Source organism: Vigna radiata, chromosome 6 (assembly GCF_000741045.1).
Source record: "Vigna radiata var. radiata cultivar VC1973A chromosome 6, Vradiata_ver6, whole genome shotgun sequence".
NCBI classification, from domain to species: Eukaryota; Viridiplantae; Streptophyta; class Magnoliopsida; order Fabales; family Fabaceae; genus Vigna; species Vigna radiata.
The window spans coordinates 6,843,676-6,865,866 of record NC_028356.1 but is presented as its reverse complement, the minus strand read 5'-3'; the positions used below and the strand labels follow the sequence as shown (position 1 = coordinate 6,865,866).

Sequence of the window (22,191 nt, the reverse complement as noted above, 5' to 3'; positions counted from 1 at the left end):
ATCCACTTTAACGGTGCATATTACTGATACAGTGTGACAGAATCAATCCACTACTCGCACGTTTATCAGAGTCTGCTTCTCTTGCCAATTACTCATTCCTTGTTCTTCTCCAAACCAGAGAAACATACCCTTTTTTTTTTTTATCTCAATCTTTTTTCGCTTCTATTTTGTACTTTTCATTCCCAATATCTGAATCTCTCAGTGTCACAAACCACACAAGTTACAAGTGAAAACAAAGGTTGGAAAAACATCTATGGCTACAACCAGTAAGTTTGCAACCATGCTGCACAGAAACACCAACAAGATGGTGGTGATTCTAGTGTATGCAGTGCTTGAATGGGTCTTGATTGCACTCCTTCTTCTTAACTCATTGTTCAGTTATCTCATCACAAAGTTTGCCAAATGGGTTGGCCTCCAACCACCGTGTGTTTGGTGTTCAAGGGTTGATCACGTGCTGCAGCAAGAAAATGGCGCGCATGTGCACAAGGATCTCGTATGTGAGGCTCATGCAGCTGAGATTTCAAAGCTTGGTTACTGCTCAAATCATCAAAGACTTGCGGAAACGAACGGCATGTGTGAGGATTGTTTGTCCTCTCGGCCAAACTATCATGAAAATTCCTTTGGAATGAGGCACAGAATCGCTTTCATTTCGTGGGTTAGTAGTCACGGCAAACATGAAAGTGGAGATAGCTTGATAAGAAGGTGCTCTTGCTGCAATGAGAGTTTGAGCAGCCAGCTTTACCCTCCTTATTTGCTGTTGAAGCCTTCATGGGGCGATGAGAATTACACGAGCAAAGGGTCCCTGATTGTGGAAGAGGCAATAGATGATGAAAAAAGTGATAAAGACCTCGACTTTGAGAGAAACAACGAGGTGGGTCATGATGATGAAGGGGTGGCAGATGAGCATCAGATACTTTCAGATATTGATAGTTTTATCCTCAGAGAGGTTGCTGAGGATCGTTCAAGTTCTGTTTCAAACTTGCACTCGGATGAAAAGGATGCGGAAAAAGATGAGAAGGAAGATGATCTCACCATTACTGAGCTGGATCCAAGTGGTGATGATAATTTTGCTTGTCAATTCACTTCCACCATGCAGGGTTCAGTCTGGGAAGATAGATCACTTGAAGTCATGAATCTGCATTTTGAGAATTATATGGCTTGTGATAGCCACCGCTTGGTGCCTGTCAAGTTAATAGACTCTGTTACCTCTTTGGATTTTGAAACATGCAAACTGGATGAGGATTTGGGGGAGAGGGAACAAAAGATTCAGACTCGGACCTTTTTCGACGATTCAACAACTGAAGCACAATCAAGTATCTTAGAAATGGAAGAATTACTCACATTGGATGAGAATGCAGAGAAAAAAAGTATGAGAGAAATTGAAAGCTCGGAAAATTCTGTAACTTGGGAATTTGAAGGGTTGAAACCGAATTCAGAGATTACCAATATGGAAGCTCAGACTTCGCTGAATGATGACAACAGTGTTGAAGCAGCTACTGAAGAACTAGATGATACACAAGGTACAAGGAAGTGCATGATTTAGGATTTCTGCTTCTTTACTTATTATTAATACCAGTGTTGTTCACGTTTCCCGTTTCTTCTTTTTCTTATTATTAAAGTCAGTCCTAGAAAACAAAAGGCACAGTATGCTTCTGTTGAGTGATCTTATTATGTACACCATGACTTTAAAAAATAACATTTTTTTGTCGTGCAGTCGATCTGCCTCGATCTCAAGAACCAGTCTTCTCTAGTGATTTCACACAAGAAGATGAATCCTCATCAAGTGAAGATGATGCTGAAATTCAAAATGCCTTTGATGAATTCATTTCTCAGAATCATCTTAGTGAGACTCGAAGTTTATCTAATGATGACAACAGTGTGGAAGCAGCTATGCAAGGATCAGAAAGTCCACCAGGAGGTACAAGGAAGTGAAGTACATGAATTTTAAAGATCAAACATTGTCTCTTTGCAATTGTTTTGCTTAGTTGGCTTGTTTATTAATAATGAAAGCATATTTAGAAGAAAAAAAAAACTTAGCATACTTAATCATAAGTGTTTATGTGACTTCAACATTTTCTCACACAGTTAAGTTGTCTCCGTCTCAAGAACCAGACTGCTCTCTTCAATGCATATCAGAAGACGAATCTTCTTCATCAAGTGATGATGATACTGAAGTTCAAAACGCCTTTGATACATTTATTGCTCAGAATCATCTAATTCAGCCTCAAAGTTTATCCAATGATTATAAAAGCATAGAAGCAGATATGGAAGAACCAGAAAATACACGAGGTACATGAATGAATCTTGTTTCATGTCTGCTAGTTGGCTAGGTCGATAATTATAACCTCATATGCAGTGGGAAAAAAAGGAAATTAGTTTAGCATACTTGAGAGACAATGTCTAAAAATTAATGTTTTCAGTATTTTCTCACACAGCTAATCATCCTCCGTCTGAAGAACCAGCTAGCTCATCTCAATGCATACCAGAAGATCAATCTACCACAAGTGAGGATAACCCTGAAGCTCCAAATGCCTTTGATGAATTCATTACCCAGAATAATCCCTGTAAGTCTTACATCTAGCACCTGGTTTATTATTATTATGGTGATGCTTTCAGTTTTGCTATCTATTGGCAACAAAAGAACTTTCTATATTTATTCATTATTTGACGAGCAACGGTTAGCATAACAGTTTTCTTTTTACCTTGTCTAGGTGTGGAGCACTTAATTCTATAAGAAATGCAAAGATTTCCTTTTTCAGTTCAATATCTTTAAACTCTAATTGGACTATGACATTGTAGGTACAGATAAAACAAGTGCAAATGATAACGAGAATGCTAAGATGAATGAGAAAACAACAGCAGTTGAGAAAAATCATGAAGAAACAAGCAATGAATCTTCCAAGTTCTCAGAGCCGTATGAAGTAGAAGAAGATAAACTTCCTGAGACTCCTAGATCTGTAGATGGCCTTCAGTACCTGCTTAAAAGAGAACCAGTACCAGATGATTTTATGGATGGTAGTGTTGCAAGTGAGGTAGAATGTGGCGATCCATCATCCACAATTGATCGGCTAAAAACGGTTCTAAAAGCTGAAAGAAGGGCCCTAACAGCTGTATATCAAGAACTAGAAGAAGAGAGAAGTGCATCAGCAATAGCTGCCAACCAGACAATGGCAATGATTACAAGGCTGCAGGAAGAAAAGGCAGCAATGAAGATGGAAGCATTGCAATACCAGAGAATGATGGAAGAACAATCAGAGTATGATCAGGAAGCTTTACAGCTTATGAATGAGTTGATGACGAAAAGGGAGAAAGAGAAGCAGGAACTCGAGAAGGAGTTGGAAGAGTACAGGCAGAAGGTAATGGAATATGAAGCAAAAGAGAAACTGAGGGTGCTGAGAAGAATGAAAGATGGAAGTGTAAGAAGTAGAGACACCTCTTCTTCTTGCAGCAACATGAACTACAGTGATGATCTATCCATTGATCTTAACCGCGAGGTGCGTGACGAAGATAATGTTTTATTCAACCATGAAGAAAGCAGCCACAATAATGCATCTGAAGATACAGTTTCTAATTTGGAGGAGATGGCACTAGACTGTGTAAAGCATGTGAGTACTCTTGATGACACATTAGCAGAATTTGAGGAAGAGAGAGCTTCCATTCTAGAACAACTCAAAGCATTAGAGGAAAAAATCATTTCATTGGGAGATAACGAGGAACTCCTCGATGATATAAAACTGATTGAGCATTCATCAATGTATGTTGGTGACAGAGACTTGAATGAGAATGGATATTTTAATGGGTTTTCAGATGATAAACAATCTCCAATAGGTTCCTTGGCAAAGAAGCTACTGCCATATTTAGATGCAGCTGAAAATGAGACTGAGGAAGCTTACACACTAGAGAGACAATTGGAGTCTGAATCATCTGATTTGCAAAACTCAGTTACTGTGCTTGAAATGGATAGCATGAAGACATCCATTGAAGAGGAGGTTGATCGCGTTTACGAGAGGCTACAAGCTCTTGAAACTGATAAGGAGTTTCTGCAACACTGCATGGGTTCCATACAAAATGGTGGGGAGAAAGGAGTGGATTTGCTTCAAGAAATCTTACAGCATCTTCGTGATCTTAAGGATGTGGAACTCCGCTTGAAGACCTTGGGAAATGATCCACTATAGAGAACATTGCATTCACCAACCAAAACACATAGGCATAATATGCACATAAAAAAAAGGGTAAGCTTTTATTGTCCCTACACTTTGACTTGAAAGTGAAATTCATCACTGATCAAACTTTCATTCAGTTTGGTTTCCAAATTTTCAAGATTGATAGATATAATCTTTATAATCCAATTACACTTAATTTTATGACATGTCAAATGCGTTTTAGAATAATATTTAAGTTGATATCTGAGTTGTTTGCACTGTTTAATACGTTTCAATTCAAATATTTAATAAATTTCAGTTCAAATGTTAACTTGGAACATTATTTGATAAATAAAAAATTATGTAGTTGAATTAAAAGAAATATATCTATTATTTTTTAAGTTTTAACAATCAATACAGCATAGATAAATTTTAATTTTACAACCAAATGTACAAACTAAAAATATATTTAATCGAAAAAAAATCATCCTACCTCCCCAACATCTATGTTGCAAAATACTGAAATGTTTCACTCCTTGTTCAATGCAGATGTTGTTGCTTCATGATGAATGTCCACATTTAGGATTTGTGAGAATCCATTGCTCACTGTGCACTGTGTAGACCTACCTTAACCAAATTTTCATGCAAGAAGTCAGAAAATTTCTCCAATGGAGGGAGGAATTTCTGGTATCAAATGATGGCTTGTTAATTTGGTAAGAAGAGAGTTGAAGTATGTTCATACATAAAGTGTCATCTTGATGGGTTACCTGCAAAAAGTTGTGTGGCCCAAAATTTTGCAGGACTAAGGAGAACATCATTTGGTCTCCTCAACTTGGTCCTAATTCTCAATACATCACATCTGCATATTTTGTTTTTCTTTCATTTCCTTACCCTATATTAGGTTTATTAGGTGAGAGAAGGAAAGTAGTAAAGTTGTAGGTGAAGAATGGGGTGTTAGAAGTTTGGGTTTGTAAACTTCAAAGCAAAATCATGTATCCATCATGATGTATAATCTGTATCTATTTCTTATCTTGCCTATGGTTTTCTTTTTTGTTTTTGGTGTACATTTGTGGTTTGTGGTAAGCCATGTTTCATATTCTTTCAGATAAGTCATACTACTATAGAATAATTTGAATTATTGACACTAGCTTATCCAGTTAATTTAAATCCAAACCTGATATGATTAAGACCCTGAATAAGTAAGAAGAAATTAGGTATACCAATTGTATTCTTAGATATTATATGTGGTTGAACTGGAGCATAAAATAAATATAAGAACTTATATTTTATGAAAAGAAACATGATTAAGAAGGCCTAACTAAGAAATGCACAAAAGTCTACACTCTTTATTTCTAATTTTTTCATTCTTTTGAAAAATTCTTAAGTGATTTTCCCGTCATGGACTATTTTTAAAACTTCTATTCAATCTAAATTAGGGATGAAAAAGTTTATGGGACTTGATTGAGTTAGCTTTTCATTAATTTGGCGAAGAATATTAGTAACTTTAACTCTCTAATTAATCGTTCTTGACTGGTTGTCTCGTTTGTTAAAAATTAAAATTTTTGGATTATATTATTTGAAAGATATAAGTATACACTAATATTATAATTTAAGTAATAAATAATTTTTATAAATTAAATTTTAATTATTAATTATAATTAAATAATTTAACATATGAAAGTATCATCTTAATTGAAAATATTAATGAACTAGTTAAAGACTAATAATATATATATATATATATATATATATATATATATATATATAAATAAATAAATAAAAGAATACAAAATCTAGTAGTATTGTTAAAAAGGATCACCCGGCCTAACCTGACTCGACCTACCACACGTTGGTCACTTAGTGAGTCAATTCAATCCGACTCATTTATTAGTGACTTATAAAAATTTGAACTCGTCTGATCCACCACGGGTTGGTGGGTTAAACGAGTTGGTTCACTGACCCACTTAATTACAATATTTTTAAATAAAAAAATTACAAACCTTCTGTAATTCAAATCTAAATAAATTTCACTCCCAAAATAATGTAAAATTTAAGACAATTCAAAATAATAAAAAAAAGTACAAAATAATCTTTCTTGATATATTGTCACGGTGAGTGACTGAGAAGAGTATTTTTTAGGATTTCATAAGATAACAAATTAATAAAATAAAATTAGATGGATTGGTGAGTCACCTGACTCACCACATGTTCAACCCGGATGAGTCGATTTTAAATGACTCGAATTGACGATTGACTCGCATAAAAAAAATATATATTTGTTAACCATTTTTGTGGAGTCAAACTTCACAGGTTTACCTATTTTTATCATCTTTAATTTAAATTTCTTCAACATCTAAGCCACATGCCAACATTATCATTTCATCTTTTAGAAGTCCATCGCATTAGAATAATAATTTCATTTATTAAAATTTCCTTTTTAAGAGTTTTACATATATACCCATTCTAGAACAAAAATCTTTTATTCTTAATCATATATTAATAGGATGATAAAGCCTAATTAATGATATTTTGTTTCTTTTATTTTCAAATACATAAATACATAAATACATAAATTGACAACAACATAATTCAATCATTTTATTTTACTTTAATGACACAATATAGAAAGAATATATTCGTATTGATATAAACATTTTAAATTCAATTGAATATACCATATTACAGTCTTATTAGGTTATCTCTTTTGTCTCATCTTTTTCTTTTTCTCTTTTGCTTCATTGCTTTTTCTTCTTTTTCACTTTTCTCTAAACATTTATTTTAATAAAATTGTCAAATGTAACGAATCAACTTGGTCCACTACGAATTTGAGTCATGTGTTAAAAAATATACAAATGTAAGTATCAATTAAAAGTGGACATGACCCGAATTGAATCCATAATTAACCGAATTGGTGCATATAAAAAAAACTCATATCTCAAAAACTAATTTGTAAAAATAAAAACTTCCAAACAATAATACAATAGAAACTGCACATTACTCACAATGAATCAAATCACACACCAACTATTTATAACATAGAAAAAAACTTCAATCATTCCATTTATCAATTGATACTATTCTGATTAAAATTTCACTTCACAATCCATACCAATCATATATCCAATCTCGAGGGTCTACATTGAGCAAACGGAAAGACAGAATAATCCTGCCATTGGCACTAACATGCATAAACTCACTGCGAACCAAACCTTCCTCATCCCCTCCATCAACAAAAAGCTTAACAAAGATATCAGCCACACTAATAACAATAAATTAATAGATAAATAAATAGTAAAATATTTGAAGATGAAAAAAGTGTGAGAAAGAGAGTGAGGAAAGGACCTAGAGTGAATGAGATTATCACTTAGATATAGATTATGAGGCGCTTGATTTTAGGTATTGTGTTTCGCATGGTTTTGGAGTCGATTTGTGGAATAAGGGTTTGTGTGTTTTCTTCTACAAGTTTTGAAGTTGATGGAGAATTGGAGATTTCTGCCATTATTGATCAAGGTTTTGGGAATTCAAATTTGAGAGGCTAAAAAAATTGTAATTTTCTAATTAATTAATCTAATCCGTTTAACCTATCAACCCGTGATGGGTCAGATCAGACTCAAATTTCTTGAGCTCACTGATAAGTTAGTTGGGTTGGATTGTCTCACTAAGTGATCAATCCATGATGGGTCGGGTAAGATCGAGCCAAGTGGCTCGTTTTGAGAGCTCTAATTTTTAATCCGTATTGATCACACTTCATAATAGGCTGAGAAGTTAATTAATATTTCTACTTTATCAGATTTTCAAACAAAGTAAGTTTTTATTTATTTTATTGATTTTTTTCCTCTCTTATTTTTCTTTTTATGATTTTGTCATCAATCTTGGTAGAGTCCATTAAGAAAAGTGATCATCTCAACTTGTTTTATCAAATGTTGAAATTTTGTTATATTTAGATACTTTGTTGTAGTACTTAAGTTTTGAGTAGCTTCACCATTTAGATTTGAAAAAATTGCTTTAAGGATAGGTATTGTAAGTAAAAAAATATTTATGTTTTTAATAGAATTATAAGATAAATGATCTAGATTTTAAGGTGACGTAGTCACAACATCTTGAGTTATGTTCAATGTTGTGTGTTGTTTGAACTTTTCTAAATGTTTGAGATGAAATTTGTATATTTGAACAAATTAAACTTGTTGTAAGTTGTCAATTATGTGTCACATTACTATTTTTTAGACAAATTAGTTTAAGTTGTGGTTATTTGTAACAAGGCCTAATTACTCCTTTGGTCCCAAGTTTTGATTGAAAATTTTCTAGTAGCTCGTTGCTTATATTTTTGTTTCAATTGAGTTTCAAATACTACTAAAATGATTTAATCAAGATCTTTCCATTAAGAGAGTTGTGATGTGGCAAAGTGTAACATATACATGTCAAAGTTTTTAAATTTGATGAGCAAATGTAACAACTTACTTGTCAACTTTGGCCTTTTCAGGAAGAATATGTTGTTTGCCCTATTGAATGGTGTGGTATCTACATCCTATGCCTTCTCCTTCCCAATTGTTGGTTGTTGAAATACGACCCTCTCCATTTCTTGGTTGTTGAAGTTTGCTATGTCTTGTCATTAACTCCCAAGGCTATAATCTTCTTTTCTTTCTCGGTCTTTTAGGCAATATTGTGCTAGTTGGAGGCAAAACATCAAGGTAAGAAGTAATTTCCCACACATGTTGATTGTTCATAGGGTATATCATTGAAATATATGGGTATATCATTGAAATGTATGTTTTTTCATACGTTAATCTCCTAAACTAGTGAGGGATGAAGTCTTCTTCATTCATATTCAAAAAATTCATAACACCTAGTGAATGATAGCATGAAATTCCTGTTATACTTCATTTTCTGCAGTTGCATTCCCTGTTGTCCATGTTCACCACAAAATTCTCCTTAATTATTAAGGTGTGTCTGACCTCAAACAATTTGTGTCTTACCTAGCTATCATATGAAACAAAACCCACAATCAATAAATAAAAAACAATCCTAATTATATACAATTACTTGATATGACATAACTATGATAGCCACAAAAATAAATCAATATCATATGCAATTACTACCATGATGTTCAATATTTTGCTTTTTATGATTCCTTTTGCAGTTCACTCTTAATTTTGGGGTAGATAGAACCTTCGTATGAATTTATCTTCTTTCTATTTTTCCTCATCTTTTCATCATGTAAAGTCGAATGTCATCGATCATGGTTTATTATAGACTTAGTCCTTGCACTAACAATTGCATTGCTAAAAGTCTTGCATATGTTATTAACCAGTCTGTCACACATAGTTGTTGGTGTAAATCTTGATCTTGACCAATATCTATTTCAAATTACAATGAAATATTACAAATAGGCATTCAAATATTACTTATTGAGCAAGGTGTTGAGTTGTGAACACATGCATTGGGGGAACAACTATCATGTGTTTGAAGGCATCAACATTTGCATCTTTAATGTTTTTCATTTCTCTCCCATGCTTATGGGTGTGTGGTTGTTGCTACCTTTCACATCAGACCCTTTAGAATTTTTCCGATTTTTTTTTTCTTAAAATTTGCGTACATGTAACACAAAATCTTTGAACTACCTAAAGTACAAGTTATTGTATCGCTAACAATAGACCATGTATGGGCAGGAAAATAATCACAACATCAAGTTTAACATATAACAATACACACATGAAAGGTATAAGAAAAAATAAATAAATTATAGGTCATACCTTTTGTTGGTCTAATATACAATTACATGTTGAACACAATGTAGTTCCACCAATATATTCAATCAACCACTCCAAGACCCAAGTTCATGTTTCCTTGTTTTCAACTTCAACAAAAGCATATGCTAAAGGCAACATCTAATCATCACCATTTCTTCCAATTGTTGTAAACAATTTGCCTCAATACTTTCCTTTTAAAAAACAACTATCTAAACCAGTTATAGTTTGACATGACATAAATCTCTCTTTGCATGCCTTCAAAAATACATACCATCTCATGAATATTGGGTTACCTTTATTTTTTTTTCAACTTTTACTTTGACAATAAAACGAAGATTTGATCTCAACAACTCATTTGCATAGTCCTATATTCTTTTGTACCATTGTTGGAATGACCCATCAACATGGATGAATGTCATTGTTTTTGTCCTAAAAGCCATAAACCTAATGACAAAAATGTTCCATTTCCTACAAATTTTGTTACGGATGTTTGTTAGCTTGATATTTTGCTTTTCTTTTATTATCTTCACTTAAATTCTTTATATTTATTAAATGAACGTTAAATTTTCTACTACAGTTATGCTTATTCACATTTTTTCTTAATCGCCTAGTATTTTGTGCAACCACATAATTACAATAAGCATACCACTAGCTTTTGTCTTTTTTCTCAAGCATTCACCTTCACTCTTCGATTATCATTCTTAAGAAATTTTAAAATTTTCTCATTCTACACACCATACATTCTTATTGCTTCAATAGATTCTTCCTTTTATGTGAAGTATGTTCTAACTCCCCATGTATATTCATCCATAGTTTTGAGCATTGAAAATATTCCTAAGTGTCCATAATTGATTCTATCTTCATCATCATCCAAAATTTTAGATTCCCAATCATTGTTAGACAATCCTTTGCCTTATATGTTGCCTTGAACATTTCCATCATCAAGTGTCTCCTTTGGCTTTTGGGTGGAAGACTCAGATGGTCTATCTACATATTCTTCATCAATTCAAACTTCGACTTCCACATTACTTTCTTATAAATTATCTTTTATACATCAAAATCAACAAAAAAACATAAACTGATTCTTCACTCAAAATGTGTCCTTGAGACTAATTCCAACTAATTGGTTTTATTTAAAACATATCCTTTAAATTTTAATTAACAACATCAAAACCAGTCTCAATCTCCCTTTTATCTCAAACTTAGATTTAATATATTTTTTTACCTCTTCGACAAATTGATGTATATTTTAATATATTTATTTATTATTAATAATTTATTCTAATATATTGTATTGAGTGTCTTTAATATAATATTGAAAGCAGTATTAACATTTTTAATATTGAATATTTATTTTAATGAGAAGACTGTTTTTAATATTTGCTATGTTATTATTAAACTTTTTATATAACTGAAGTTAAATAGTATTTAAGTTTGTAAAAAAGATTTACTAAATAGTGAGATCTAAATAAAATATTTTTTATATAAAAAAATAATATTAAGAAATAAATAAATTCTAACACCTAAAGGTTAATAAATTTTTAAAAATCTAAAATTTAAATGATAGAATGATATGTTTTTTCTAAAAATTATAGATTTTTATATAATAAAACCTACAGAGTTAACTCTATTAAACATTTTTAATCAATACGTTAGTGAAAATTTATATATATATATATATATTCCACAACGGATGCAAAATATTAAATTTAAAATATAAATACTGTAAACAGACAAAAAAATTCTGGTAGACTTTCAATTCTCAACTCTCCTAAAATTTAAATAAAAAAATGAAAAAGAGTTAAAAGTTGGGATGGTCTCCGTCAGAAAACCTAATGGGTAACAAGAAGGAAGCAAAAGACAACGGGCTACCTTCAAATGTTTCTGCGAACTAGCACATTCCTGCCACGTCATCGATCCGAGTGATCTTCCGCATAATATATCATCAGCCGTCAGATAATCCTCTTTTTCGTTATTCCTAACCGTCCATTTTCTAAAAAAGATGAACAAAGGGAGTTGTAAAAGAGGCATGAAATTTTTTCCTTTATCTTTATAATTAAATTTCTTTCCAATTTTTAATTTATTTATCTTCCTTTAAATTCAATTCTCAGATCTTTGAAAGAGTCATCCATATCATACTCTTCACTTTCCTTAAATTTTTTTACCCATCCTCTGTTAAAGTTTGCAGATTTTTGGTGGGGTTCGTTGAGGGTACTGTGCAAGCTTTTCAACATCTTCACAACCTGCACCATCAATGGCCACTGAAGAGGTTAATAAGCCTCAGTCACTTCCTCCATACCCCGAGGTAATTTTACACCAAAATTCAAATTCTATTTTTCAGTTTTTTCTTACCTAAATGAAATTTTCGAACAAATTTCCTACCAAACCTGCTATATTTCTCACTGATCTAACTGATCTATAACATTTTAACCGACTTGGGTTTCTTGTTTTGTCTACCCTGCTCCTTTTTTAGCACTTTTGGAAAAGAAATTAAGTGTTTGAGGAACTTAACAAATCAGGAAAAAAAAGGGTTTTAATTTATTTGGTTTGTATTATTGCAAAGTCACGACACGAGCTATGATTTACAGATAGAGACTTGGTGTTTATGACAATTGTATTTTGTTAACTTTGGGTGGTGTTGATGTAGCTGATACTGAAAGCGCTTGAAGCTCTGAATGAACCAAGTGGATCCAGCAAATCAGCAATATCGAAGTACATAGAATCGACCTATGGTGAGTTGCCAGACTCAACTGTTTTGGGGAATCAACTGAACAAGATGAAAGATAGTGGAGAACTTGTGTTCAGTAAGAACAACTACCTAAAGGCTGACCCAAGTGCCCCACCTAAGAGGGGCCGTGGAAGGCCACCAAAGCCAAAGGCCCCTGTGTCACCAGGCACCGTTGTGTCTCCTCCACGGCCAAGGGGTCGTCCCCCAAAGGACCCGAATGCTCCTCCAAAGTCCCCAAAGCCTAAGCCCACCCCTGGAAGTGGCAGGCCAAGGGGTAGACCAAGGAAAATTCCTCGCTCACCAGCGGCGACGGTGGCGCCGGCCACCGTCTCCAGCGGAAGGCCTAGGGGTAGGCCTCCTAAGGTAAAGCCTCAGTTGAGAGAAGTGAGTGTTGACTTATAGAATTATTTCTTCATTTGGGTGGCTAAATTAGTGTTCCTACTCTGTGTAAGTGGTGGGTGTGATGTTAGATTCTGTGTTGATGTAATCTCGTTGTAAAATTATGTAGTGGTAGCTGACTTACTACGAGGCTTTCTTGTTTGTTTTCCTGTCTAATTATCAAAGAGAACAGTGACTTGGACTAATTCTTATGTTGTGGTGTCATCTTCTAACTTGCAAGCCGTGACGGAGGAAGGAAAGAGAAAAAAAAACAGGCTTTTGTTTCAGACATTAATTTTGTTCATTATTCTTGGTGGATCTCAGTAAAATTTTAATGGAAAATGGTATAGAAGGAACCTAAAATTTATGATAGATATTTTTGGAAATTTGATAACCCCTTAGTACACTTTAAACAAGGGAATGGAGAGGGCAACCTGTGGTGGTGTCCCCAGAGACAGAAAAAAGGGAGAGAAGCTAACAGTGATGATGTAATAAATTTGACTCTATGCTTGATATCTGGACACCAACCTATGGAGAACCTCGTACGACACAATCTATATTCCCATGTCTGTGTTGATAAGACATCTCCTGTGTTGTGTGAAGTCGTTGTTGTTTCCTTGAGGGGGGTAATAGGCTGGCATGGTTTGACCACTAGCCTAGTGCGTGTTATCTTTCCATCAGCTTTACCTGTAAATTGGTAATATCAGCAATGTAATTGATCTGCTTAGTCACATTTTGAATGTTATGGTTTTATCATTGTTTTTATTTTTATGGTTATTGATGTTCTTTTGACGAGCTTTCTTGAATTTTCTTTGTCTTCGATTACAAAAAATAATGCAATCATGTGAATTTCGCTGCGTTGAGAATGCGTATACTTGCTTGAATTGGAAAATATTTGTAAGTGTGACGGGAATCCAAAACTAAATGCTTTGAAGGACCAATCATTTTCCTGTTACGTGTATCCGATTTTCCGTGAATTGAAAATATTGAATGTATTGATAATATAATATTGAAAATATCCAATTTACGATAGGTGAAAGTTAAATGCATCACATTTGAAGTTTAAATTCTTGAATTGAAAATTGGAAGGCAATTTCACTGAATAAAAAGCTTGAATTGACGTGGGTTGCAAATTAATGGCATAATTGGAAAAGTGAAAAGTCATGTTACGTGACGAACATGTGCTTGGAATTGAATGAAAAGCCTTTTCACTGTTGATGCGTGGATAAAATGCAATTGGAAAAGCAATTCCTCTTTTACGTAAAAATTAATGTTTTAATTTTATTAGGTAAATAGTGTATCCTTAATGCTATGTATGAATATAGCAATTAAAGAACTATTTATTTGAGATCAATTAGGATAAATTTTGTTAGTAAGTAGTGATCAAAATTTCAAAGTTATTTAATTTTAAAATACTGAAGATTTTATTTTAATTTTGTATAGTGTTAATGTTAAATCATGAATACTTGATTTATAGATTAATTGATGTTCATTATTATCATAAGGTGTTTTTGGATTGTTTAAAGATAGGTTAATATTTCTTATAATAAATAAACATGATAATAGATAATTTTATATACGTCACTAAATTTATTTGTATATTCAAAAATATTAGGTGGTTTTAGTTGATGTATATTTTAGTTAGGCTTAATACCACTTTTGGTCCCATGTTTGGGGGATTGTGTTCAATGTGGTCCTACCTTTTTTTTTCCCTTATCAATAGATCTCACCTTTTGAAAAATTCGTTCAATTGAGTCCCTTTGCCTTATGGCGTCAGTTTTTTAATGGTGTTGGTGCCCCCTGGATAAACCTTAGCAATGTGGCAGTGTGATACTTGTTTACCTGTAAATTAGAAAACTAAAAAAAAAAAGAGGGGTTAAAAAAGTTCAGAATTATCCCTTTGTGGTGAAGAGGGGTTAAAAAGAGGGTTATCACTTTCTGGGTTAGGGTTCCATTTCAATTCGCGATTTCGGATTATCCCTTTGTGATGAAGATTTAAGTTCAAATTGGAGATGTTGTCCTTGCATTGCGAATTGGAAAGCGTCACTGAGGTAAGTCTTTATGTTATGTTCTGTCAATTTTGTGAATTCCATGAAATATTTGTTTTTGAATGTTGTCGCGTTGTGGGGGGTTTACGTATAGGGTGAAATTGGGTTTTGTTATATGGGACCAGTTGTCGCGTTATTGGGGTTGATAGTGGTCCCATAGGTCGTTCTTTAAGTTAATGTAGTGGTCCCCTTTTGCATTTGCAGGGTTAGGGTTGGGATGTCTGTTGAGAGGTTTCAGGTAGTGGTCCACCACGGTGGGACCTTGATAAAAGACGTGCCACTTAAGTATATAGGTGGGGAGATAACATATTGGGAGGTTGACCCCGACAAATGGTGTTATTTTGGAATAGTGGGTTCACTTAAGCACATGGGTTACATGCAAGTATCAGAGTTATATTACAGTGTTCAACATGTATTACACAAGTTGTATGATGATAAAGAAGCTATGACCATGCTGAAGGTGGCTCATTATTTAGGAAAAGTTAACCTGTTTGTTGTTCATGGGGTGGCCAATCCAAAGGTAGTAGAAAACGATGTGAATGATGTGTTGTACTTATGTGAAGGACCAGCACACAGTGGTGAGGGTAGTGGGGTTGGGGACGAGGAAGTGCAACAACATAAGGCTATTGAGGATGGATTGGATGTTGATAATGAGGGTGGAGTTGAGGTTGAGAATGAGTGTGAAGGTCGAGATGATGTTGAGAAAGAAGTGGCAGTTGACAGTGATGTTCATATGGAAGGAGCAGTGGAGGGTGGAGCTGAGGTTCATATTGAGGGTGTTGGTGTTGAGGCTCCATTTCAGGTTGAGAATGAGTGTGAAGGTCGATATGAGGTTGAGAAAGAAGAAGTGCTAGTTGAGAATGACTGTGTTGAGGGTCAAGTTGAGGTTGTAAATGAAGAAGTGGTACATGACAGTGATGTTGGAGTTGATGTTCAAAGTCAAGAACAAGTTCACAGTGCAGAAGAAGAAGTTCAGATTGAAAAAGTAGGAGGTCATACTGATGAAGAAGAAGAAGTTCAGATTGAAGAAGAAGCAGTTGAGACTGATGAAGAAGAAGTGGAAGACGACAGTGAGGATGAACCAAGAATAGAGGATTTGAGTGGTGATGAGTACGTGGTTGAACACAGTGATGATGAAGCACAACCAATTGGAAGGGGATTGTCAGATGGTGAATGGGAGTCTGATGTGCTTTTAACGCCACAAAATAGTGGAAGTGATGAGGATGACATCGAGGATAGAGTGCCAAGTGGCCCCTTTTCAAAGTATGTAAAACAGAAATCAATGGCAGATTATAGGAGGCAAGTGGGCACAATATTTACAGATAAGGAAGACTTTAAGGATGCCATACGAAGCTATTCTGTGCATGTTGGGAGGTCTCTTAAATTTGTGAAAAATGATAAACGTAGGGTGAGGGTAAGATGCTTGGGTGGCCAAGGAAAGTGCCCATGGGTGACTTATTGTGGGTATTTGCCATCACGTAAAATTTGGCAATTGAGGAAGATTATTGACACCCATACGTGTAGTAGGCAACTTAACATTAAAATGGTGAATGCTAAGTGGTTGAGTCAGGAGATTGATAAGTCTTTAATAGACAATCCTAGTCTCAAAGTGAAAGACATACGTAGTAAAGCTTTAAGGAAATGGAATACAAATGTTTCAATTTCCAAGGCAAGGAGGGCAAAGTTGATTGCAACCCAACAACTGGAAATAGATTACAAAGAACAATTTAGAAGGATCTATGACTATGGACATGAGGTGTAACCCAGGGTCAACAGTGAAGATTAAAGTTGACGGTAACAATGGTGAACCAATCTTCCAAAGAATATATGTGTGTCTTAAAGCTTGTAAAGACAGTTTTAGGAGCTTTAGGCCCATTGTATGTTTAGATGGGTGTTTTATGAAAGGTCAGTATAAGGGAGAGGTGCTTACTGCTATTGCTAGAGACCCAAACGAGCAAATGCTACCACTAGCCTATGCAGTTGTAGAAGTGGAAAACAAAGAGACTTGGACCTGGTTTTTGCAGATACTAATTGAAGACCTAGAGGGAGATGAAGTCTGTGGGAGATGCACGTGGATGTCTGACCAACAAAAGGTAAATGTCTGACCAACTAACTTTATGGTTTGTTAGTGTGTATGTTATAATAATATACTTTGTGGGCAGGGGTTAGTACAAGCTATGCAGGACCTTCTGCCTAGGGCAGAACAAAGATTCTGCCTGAGGCACTTGTATTCAAACTTCAGGAAAAGATTTAGTGGTCAAATATTAAAGAATTTGATGTTGAGGGCTGCAACAAGCACATATCCTCAGGCTTGGGAAAGAGAAATGCTCAAAATTAAAGAAGTGAATGTCGAAGCATACAAATACATAGTAGCCACATATCCCCCAAGGTAACCCATTTCTGTTTACATGCACATGTCTGTCACTGATGAATGGTATTAAATTTTGGAAGTTTTTGTGTAACAGGTTTTGGTAAAGATCATGCTTCACAGGTCAAGCAATGTGTGATAGCCTAGATAACAACATCACTGAAGCTTTCAATAGTGTTCTTCTGCATGCTAGAGAACAACCGATTATCAACATGCTGGAGGAAATAAGAGTTTATTTGATGAAACGATGGGCAACCAACAGAAAGAAGGTGGCAAGTATGAATTTCACAATATGCCCAAAGATAAAAAACAAACTTGTAAACGAATCAAAGTTATCAAAATTCTGGATTCCAAGGTAATATTCTCATTTAGGTTGAAATACATTTCTGAATAATCTTCATTTATTGACTTACTTTTATTTATTTCAGCTGGTATGCTAGAAAGATATTTGAGGTTACCCACTGTTCAGCCATTGAGAACAAGTTCAAGGTGGATCTTGACACTCATGACTGTAGCTGCAGAAAGTGGCTGATCACTGGCATCCCATGTTGCCATGCAATTGCAGCAATGAATTACGCAAGTTTAGACCCAGAAGAGTTCACACCTACGTGCTTTACAAGATCGACATATGCAAAAGTCTATGCCTCCATAATTTACCCTCTCAATGGGCAATTGCTATGGGAAAAAACGCCCTATCATGATGTTCTACCACCAGTTAAGAGGAAGTTACCTGGGAGGCCCAAGAAAAAAAGAAGGTTGGAGGCATGGGAGCTCACTAAAGATCACACTCAAATGCGTGTTGGTGGGCACAACAAAAACAATTGTCCTTTACATCCTGGACCGTTAGAAACAATAGAAAATCAACCATCACAGCCAACAGAAACAGCTGAAAATCAACCATCACAGCCAACACAAACACCAGAAAATCAATCATCAGAGGCACCACCAACTACCTAATCCCCTGGACCGTCACAACCACCACCAAGTCCTCCACCATCCCAACCACCAACGCTGAGGAAAAAATTAGATTGCAGAAGAAAAAATTAGATTGCTAAGTTGTTGACTTTGATGATCATGTTTTGTACTTCACTTTTATGGTCATGTTTTGTAGATCACTTTGATGATCATGTTTTATACTTGACTTTTATGGTCATGTTTTGAGAACCTGATGTTATTTATGACTTTGATGATGATGTTATCTATGAATTTGATGGTCATCTTACTTTGATGATGATGTTATTTATTACTTTGATGGTCAGTACTTTGATCTTGAATTCAGTATTTTTAACAGCCCTATCATAATGACTTATTTTGAATCAGTATTTTGAATCAGTACTTAATTATGGGACCACTATGAACATTTTTAAACCATGCTAGGGACTAATTATTTCATTAAAGTACGTTAATAATTTGGAGCAATCACGGAATAACAAGTTGCGCAGTTGGTGAAGAATATAAGTGAAGCTAGCTGGAATGATGAAAACGTTGAATCTAGGTGAGATGATTATGTCAACACCAAACAATATTAAACACATTAAAATACAGAATGGTTATGGTACATTGGATGACTAAACCAAAACAATTCAAGGTTTACATTGCCAAAGTACTTCTTTCAACCAACCAACACATTACAACAAAACATACAAACCTAACCTACTTTCCCAACCTAACAACATAAAGCAAAACACAACAACAAAAGCACAACGATGACTACAATACAAACAAACAAACTTGCAACCAACAATTTCATCTTCTTTTGCAAACCCTTCACTACATTTTCCAGCTCAGTAATTGTCCTCCTTTGCCTCCAAATTGTATTGTCTTTTTCATCAACATCTTCTTCACAACACCATTTGAAAAAGTTACAGGAGCTCCCACTTGAATGGCCACCCTGTTATTCACGAAATCAGAAAAACTATCCAAAAATTAAGAAAGTGAAGGAAACATGATTAAGTCACTCGGGTATACCTTGTAATGAGGACATCCCCAAAAACTTCTGCCTCCATTTTTTGTAGTTTTTGCCACTTTAGTTACAGCAAAATCACCACAATAAAAAATAGGATTCAACCCACCTCCCCTCCGTCCACCACCATGGGACGAACGCGAAGAACCTTTGCCCTATCTATTAGAACAAGAGGAGCACCCTTAGGTAGAAGCCATCTATGTCCCCAGAAACCCTAACCCCCAACTTCCTTTTAACCTTATACTGACCTTGCATATGTACCAAGTCCTTAGAAACCCTACCCCCAACTTCCTTTTAACCCATCTAAAGTGTGGTTAAATTTTAAGTTAGCTGATGTTCCAATTTTAACCACAGTGCCACGCAATCACATTATCTTGCCACATTGCTGAGGTTTATCCAGGGGGCACTAGCTCCGTTAGAAAACTGACGCCGTAAGGCAAAAGGACTCAATTGAACGAATTTTTCAAAAGGTGGGATCTATTCATAAGGAAAAAAAAAAGGTAGGACCACATTGAACACAACCCCCCAAACATGGGACCAAAAGCGGTATTAAGCCTTTTAATTATGACTAATGTTATAGATTAACATCATTATATTGGTGTATTATTGGATGTTTTTTAATTGAAAATATTAGTATGCATAGAATGATTATTTATGTTTGAATTTGTATTTATTTTTAATTTTATAACTCAAAGCATTAATGTTAAGCATGTGTTAATTTCAATATCAATTATGGTATTATTACATTCTCTTACTATGTTTGTTTTGGTCTTTAATGGGTTGAATTGTTCTTACTATAGTGAACAAGTTCAATTTCACTTACGTATGTTGGATTTCGAATTAGCTTTTTAAGTTGAAAAGTTGGTTGTTATCATTAATGCTAGTAGTATTAAAGAGAAAGTTCATTATAAAGTTAGGAAAAGGTCAAACAAACTTACCTAATGTTTATGGGAATGAGGATAACACACAACATTAAGTATGCTCTTCCCAAAATTGAGTATGCGAAAGAGTTTATAAAATTTGTTGAAGATCACTCCCAAATCGTTAACAAGTCTATTGTTGGGATATTAATGAGTACATTGACCACCGTGAATTTTGATAGTTCTCGTATTATGCACGAGCACATAATCAAGATACATAGCAGTAAGACTTTAGTCTTTAGAAATGACAATGAATGAAAGTTTTCTCGTGCAATTTATTTTGAATTTATTACCATTTAAGTATGGTTTGTTCTAGATGAACTATAACACCACGAATGACAAATGAAACATGCATGAATTACATATATATTGGTTCAAGAGGAGACCCGATTTGAACTTAGGAAGCCACTCTCTTCATTATGTGAGGAATCAAGGAGCTATAAAGAAAGTTGTTAAAAAACATGGAAAAGGTAAATGACCATTAAAAATTGACTAGTCTTCTACCAAAATCCTTAAGAAAAATGACAAATGTCATTTATTTAGGAAGTTGAGACATTTCCAAAAAGACAACCTGAATCGTAGACCGATATAGAAAGACCTAGCTAACTTGAAAGAGGAAACATAGATGCATGTTGATCTTTTTGTATTTTTGAATGAAAGAGGTTTGATAACCATTGATAAAGTATCTTATTGACGAAGATATACATGATAGTTATTTATGCAGATAATTTGTCCATGATGCAATGTTATGCAACTAGGTGTTTTTTTTTTTTATAAACTTTGATTGATTTTTTATTAATTTATTTTTGAGGAGTTAATTTGTTTTCTTTGAAATCATCAAATTCATGTATGTTTTACATTTTTGAAAAACAATGGATGCCAAAAATTCTGAAGTCGGATATTCAAAACAGTTCTTGACATTTTCTTTTGAAACATTGGTATGTGCACGCTTGAATTCATAGGAAAGTTAAAAGTGGTAAATATTTAAAAGGATTTGAATGAGATTGGGATAGTCATGTTGGCGTGTAATATGTGAATATCAATATGAGATACAACACACCAAAAAGATGTTGGTGTTTGGTAATATGAATGTCAAAGTTGCCCCAGCTTTTAGGCATGGGTTTTGTTTAGGATAAGGAATGGGCATGGACAGGATTTATTGAAAAAGGATTGCTCCAAATGGTTTGATTTTCTTTTGCAGGCTTTTGGCTAGTTAGGGAGTTCCCAAATAACACAAGCGAGAATAACTTTGGCAAGACCAATATGCTCTAGTTTGTGGGTAGTATTAGTGTTTGTTAGAGCCAAACTCTTTTTCTTTTGGGGGAAGGCGGGAGGATGAGTGTTTTCAAGCAATGCATGCACACATATCTCAACAGAAAATACTATCAGTTATTTTAAAAAAATGATCAAAAAACATATGATAATAATTTACTCAAAATGTAATGATTTCCCTTTCTATGTTTTTTTTTTGCGAAATGAAAATGATAAAACTTTTTGAGAAATATTTTTCTTATATTTTCCTCTTATCGCATTCGTTTGTTTTTTTAAGAAATTGAATTTGAAGAAAACTATCAACTAGGCCCAATGGGCTTAAATAATGTTCTTGTTGTAGTGAATGAAAATCTTCAAAAATTAAGTTTGTCATTTTCATTTTTTTCTTGTGTTTTGAAATTTTGATTCTTTTTTTTCAAAAATACCAATCTTTCTTTTTCATAAAAAAAATAATATTGATGAACTATTTCTTAAATAACATGATGTCAACTTGACTTGTTCAAAAACCATTTTTTTAGACTCAAAATAGGTTACAAAGAATGATAATTTTTTTGATGAAGAAACATGTCTACACATTAAATTATGATCACCTTATTTTCGTAAATCTTAACTTAGATAAATT

The 22,191-nt window shown here is 34.1% G+C and overlaps 2 protein-coding genes across 3 annotated transcripts; both read left to right on the top strand.

Moving 5' to 3' along the window:
• LOC106764644 (myosin-binding protein 3) lies at positions 1-5,378 on the top strand. Of its 2 annotated transcripts, none has more exons than XM_014648954.2 (6): positions 1-1,520; positions 1,715-1,918; positions 2,086-2,289; positions 2,421-2,564; positions 2,800-4,232; positions 4,692-5,378. In XM_014648954.2, the coding sequence occupies exons 1-5, from the start codon at positions 254-256 to the stop codon at positions 4,173-4,175; spliced, it is 3,195 nt and encodes a 1,064-aa protein (XP_014504440.1). In that variant the 5' UTR covers positions 1-253; the 3' UTR covers positions 4,176-4,232; positions 4,692-5,378. The 2 variants fall into 2 exon arrangements, with proteins under 2 accessions (XP_014504440.1, XP_014504441.1); XM_014648955.2 differs by having other exon boundaries at positions 3-1,520; positions 2,436-2,564.
• A 6,616-nt stretch (positions 5,379-11,994) lies between these two features.
• Positions 11,995-13,738, top strand: LOC106763091 (HMG-Y-related protein A-like). Its single transcript, XM_014647268.2, has 2 exons — positions 11,995-12,197; positions 12,540-13,738. Exons 1-2 carry the CDS (start codon positions 12,147-12,149, stop codon positions 13,020-13,022), a joined length of 534 nt encoding a protein of 177 aa, XP_014502754.1. The 5' UTR covers positions 11,995-12,146; the 3' UTR covers positions 13,023-13,738.
• Positions 13,739-22,191: the final 8,453 nt, after the last annotated feature.

Excerpts from the sequence above, each read along its gene's own strand:
- LOC106764644 (XM_014648954.2), top strand. The coding sequence starts at position 254 with ATGGCTACAACCAGTAAGTTTGCAACCATGCTGCACAGAAACACCAAC. Across the intron at positions 1,919-2,085 it reads ATCAGAAAGTCCACCAGGAG|TTAAGTTGTCTCCGTCTCAA; the intron begins GTACAAGGAAGT and ends TTTCTCACACAG. Across the intron at positions 2,290-2,420 it reads AGAACCAGAAAATACACGAG|TATTTTCTCACACAGCTAAT; the intron begins GTACATGAATGA and ends TAATGTTTTCAG.
- LOC106763091 (XM_014647268.2), top strand. The coding sequence starts at position 12,147 with ATGGCCACTGAAGAGGTTAATAAGCCTCAGTCACTTCCTCCATACCCC. Across the intron at positions 12,198-12,539 it reads CACTTCCTCCATACCCCGAG|CTGATACTGAAAGCGCTTGA; the intron begins GTAATTTTACAC and ends GTGTTGATGTAG.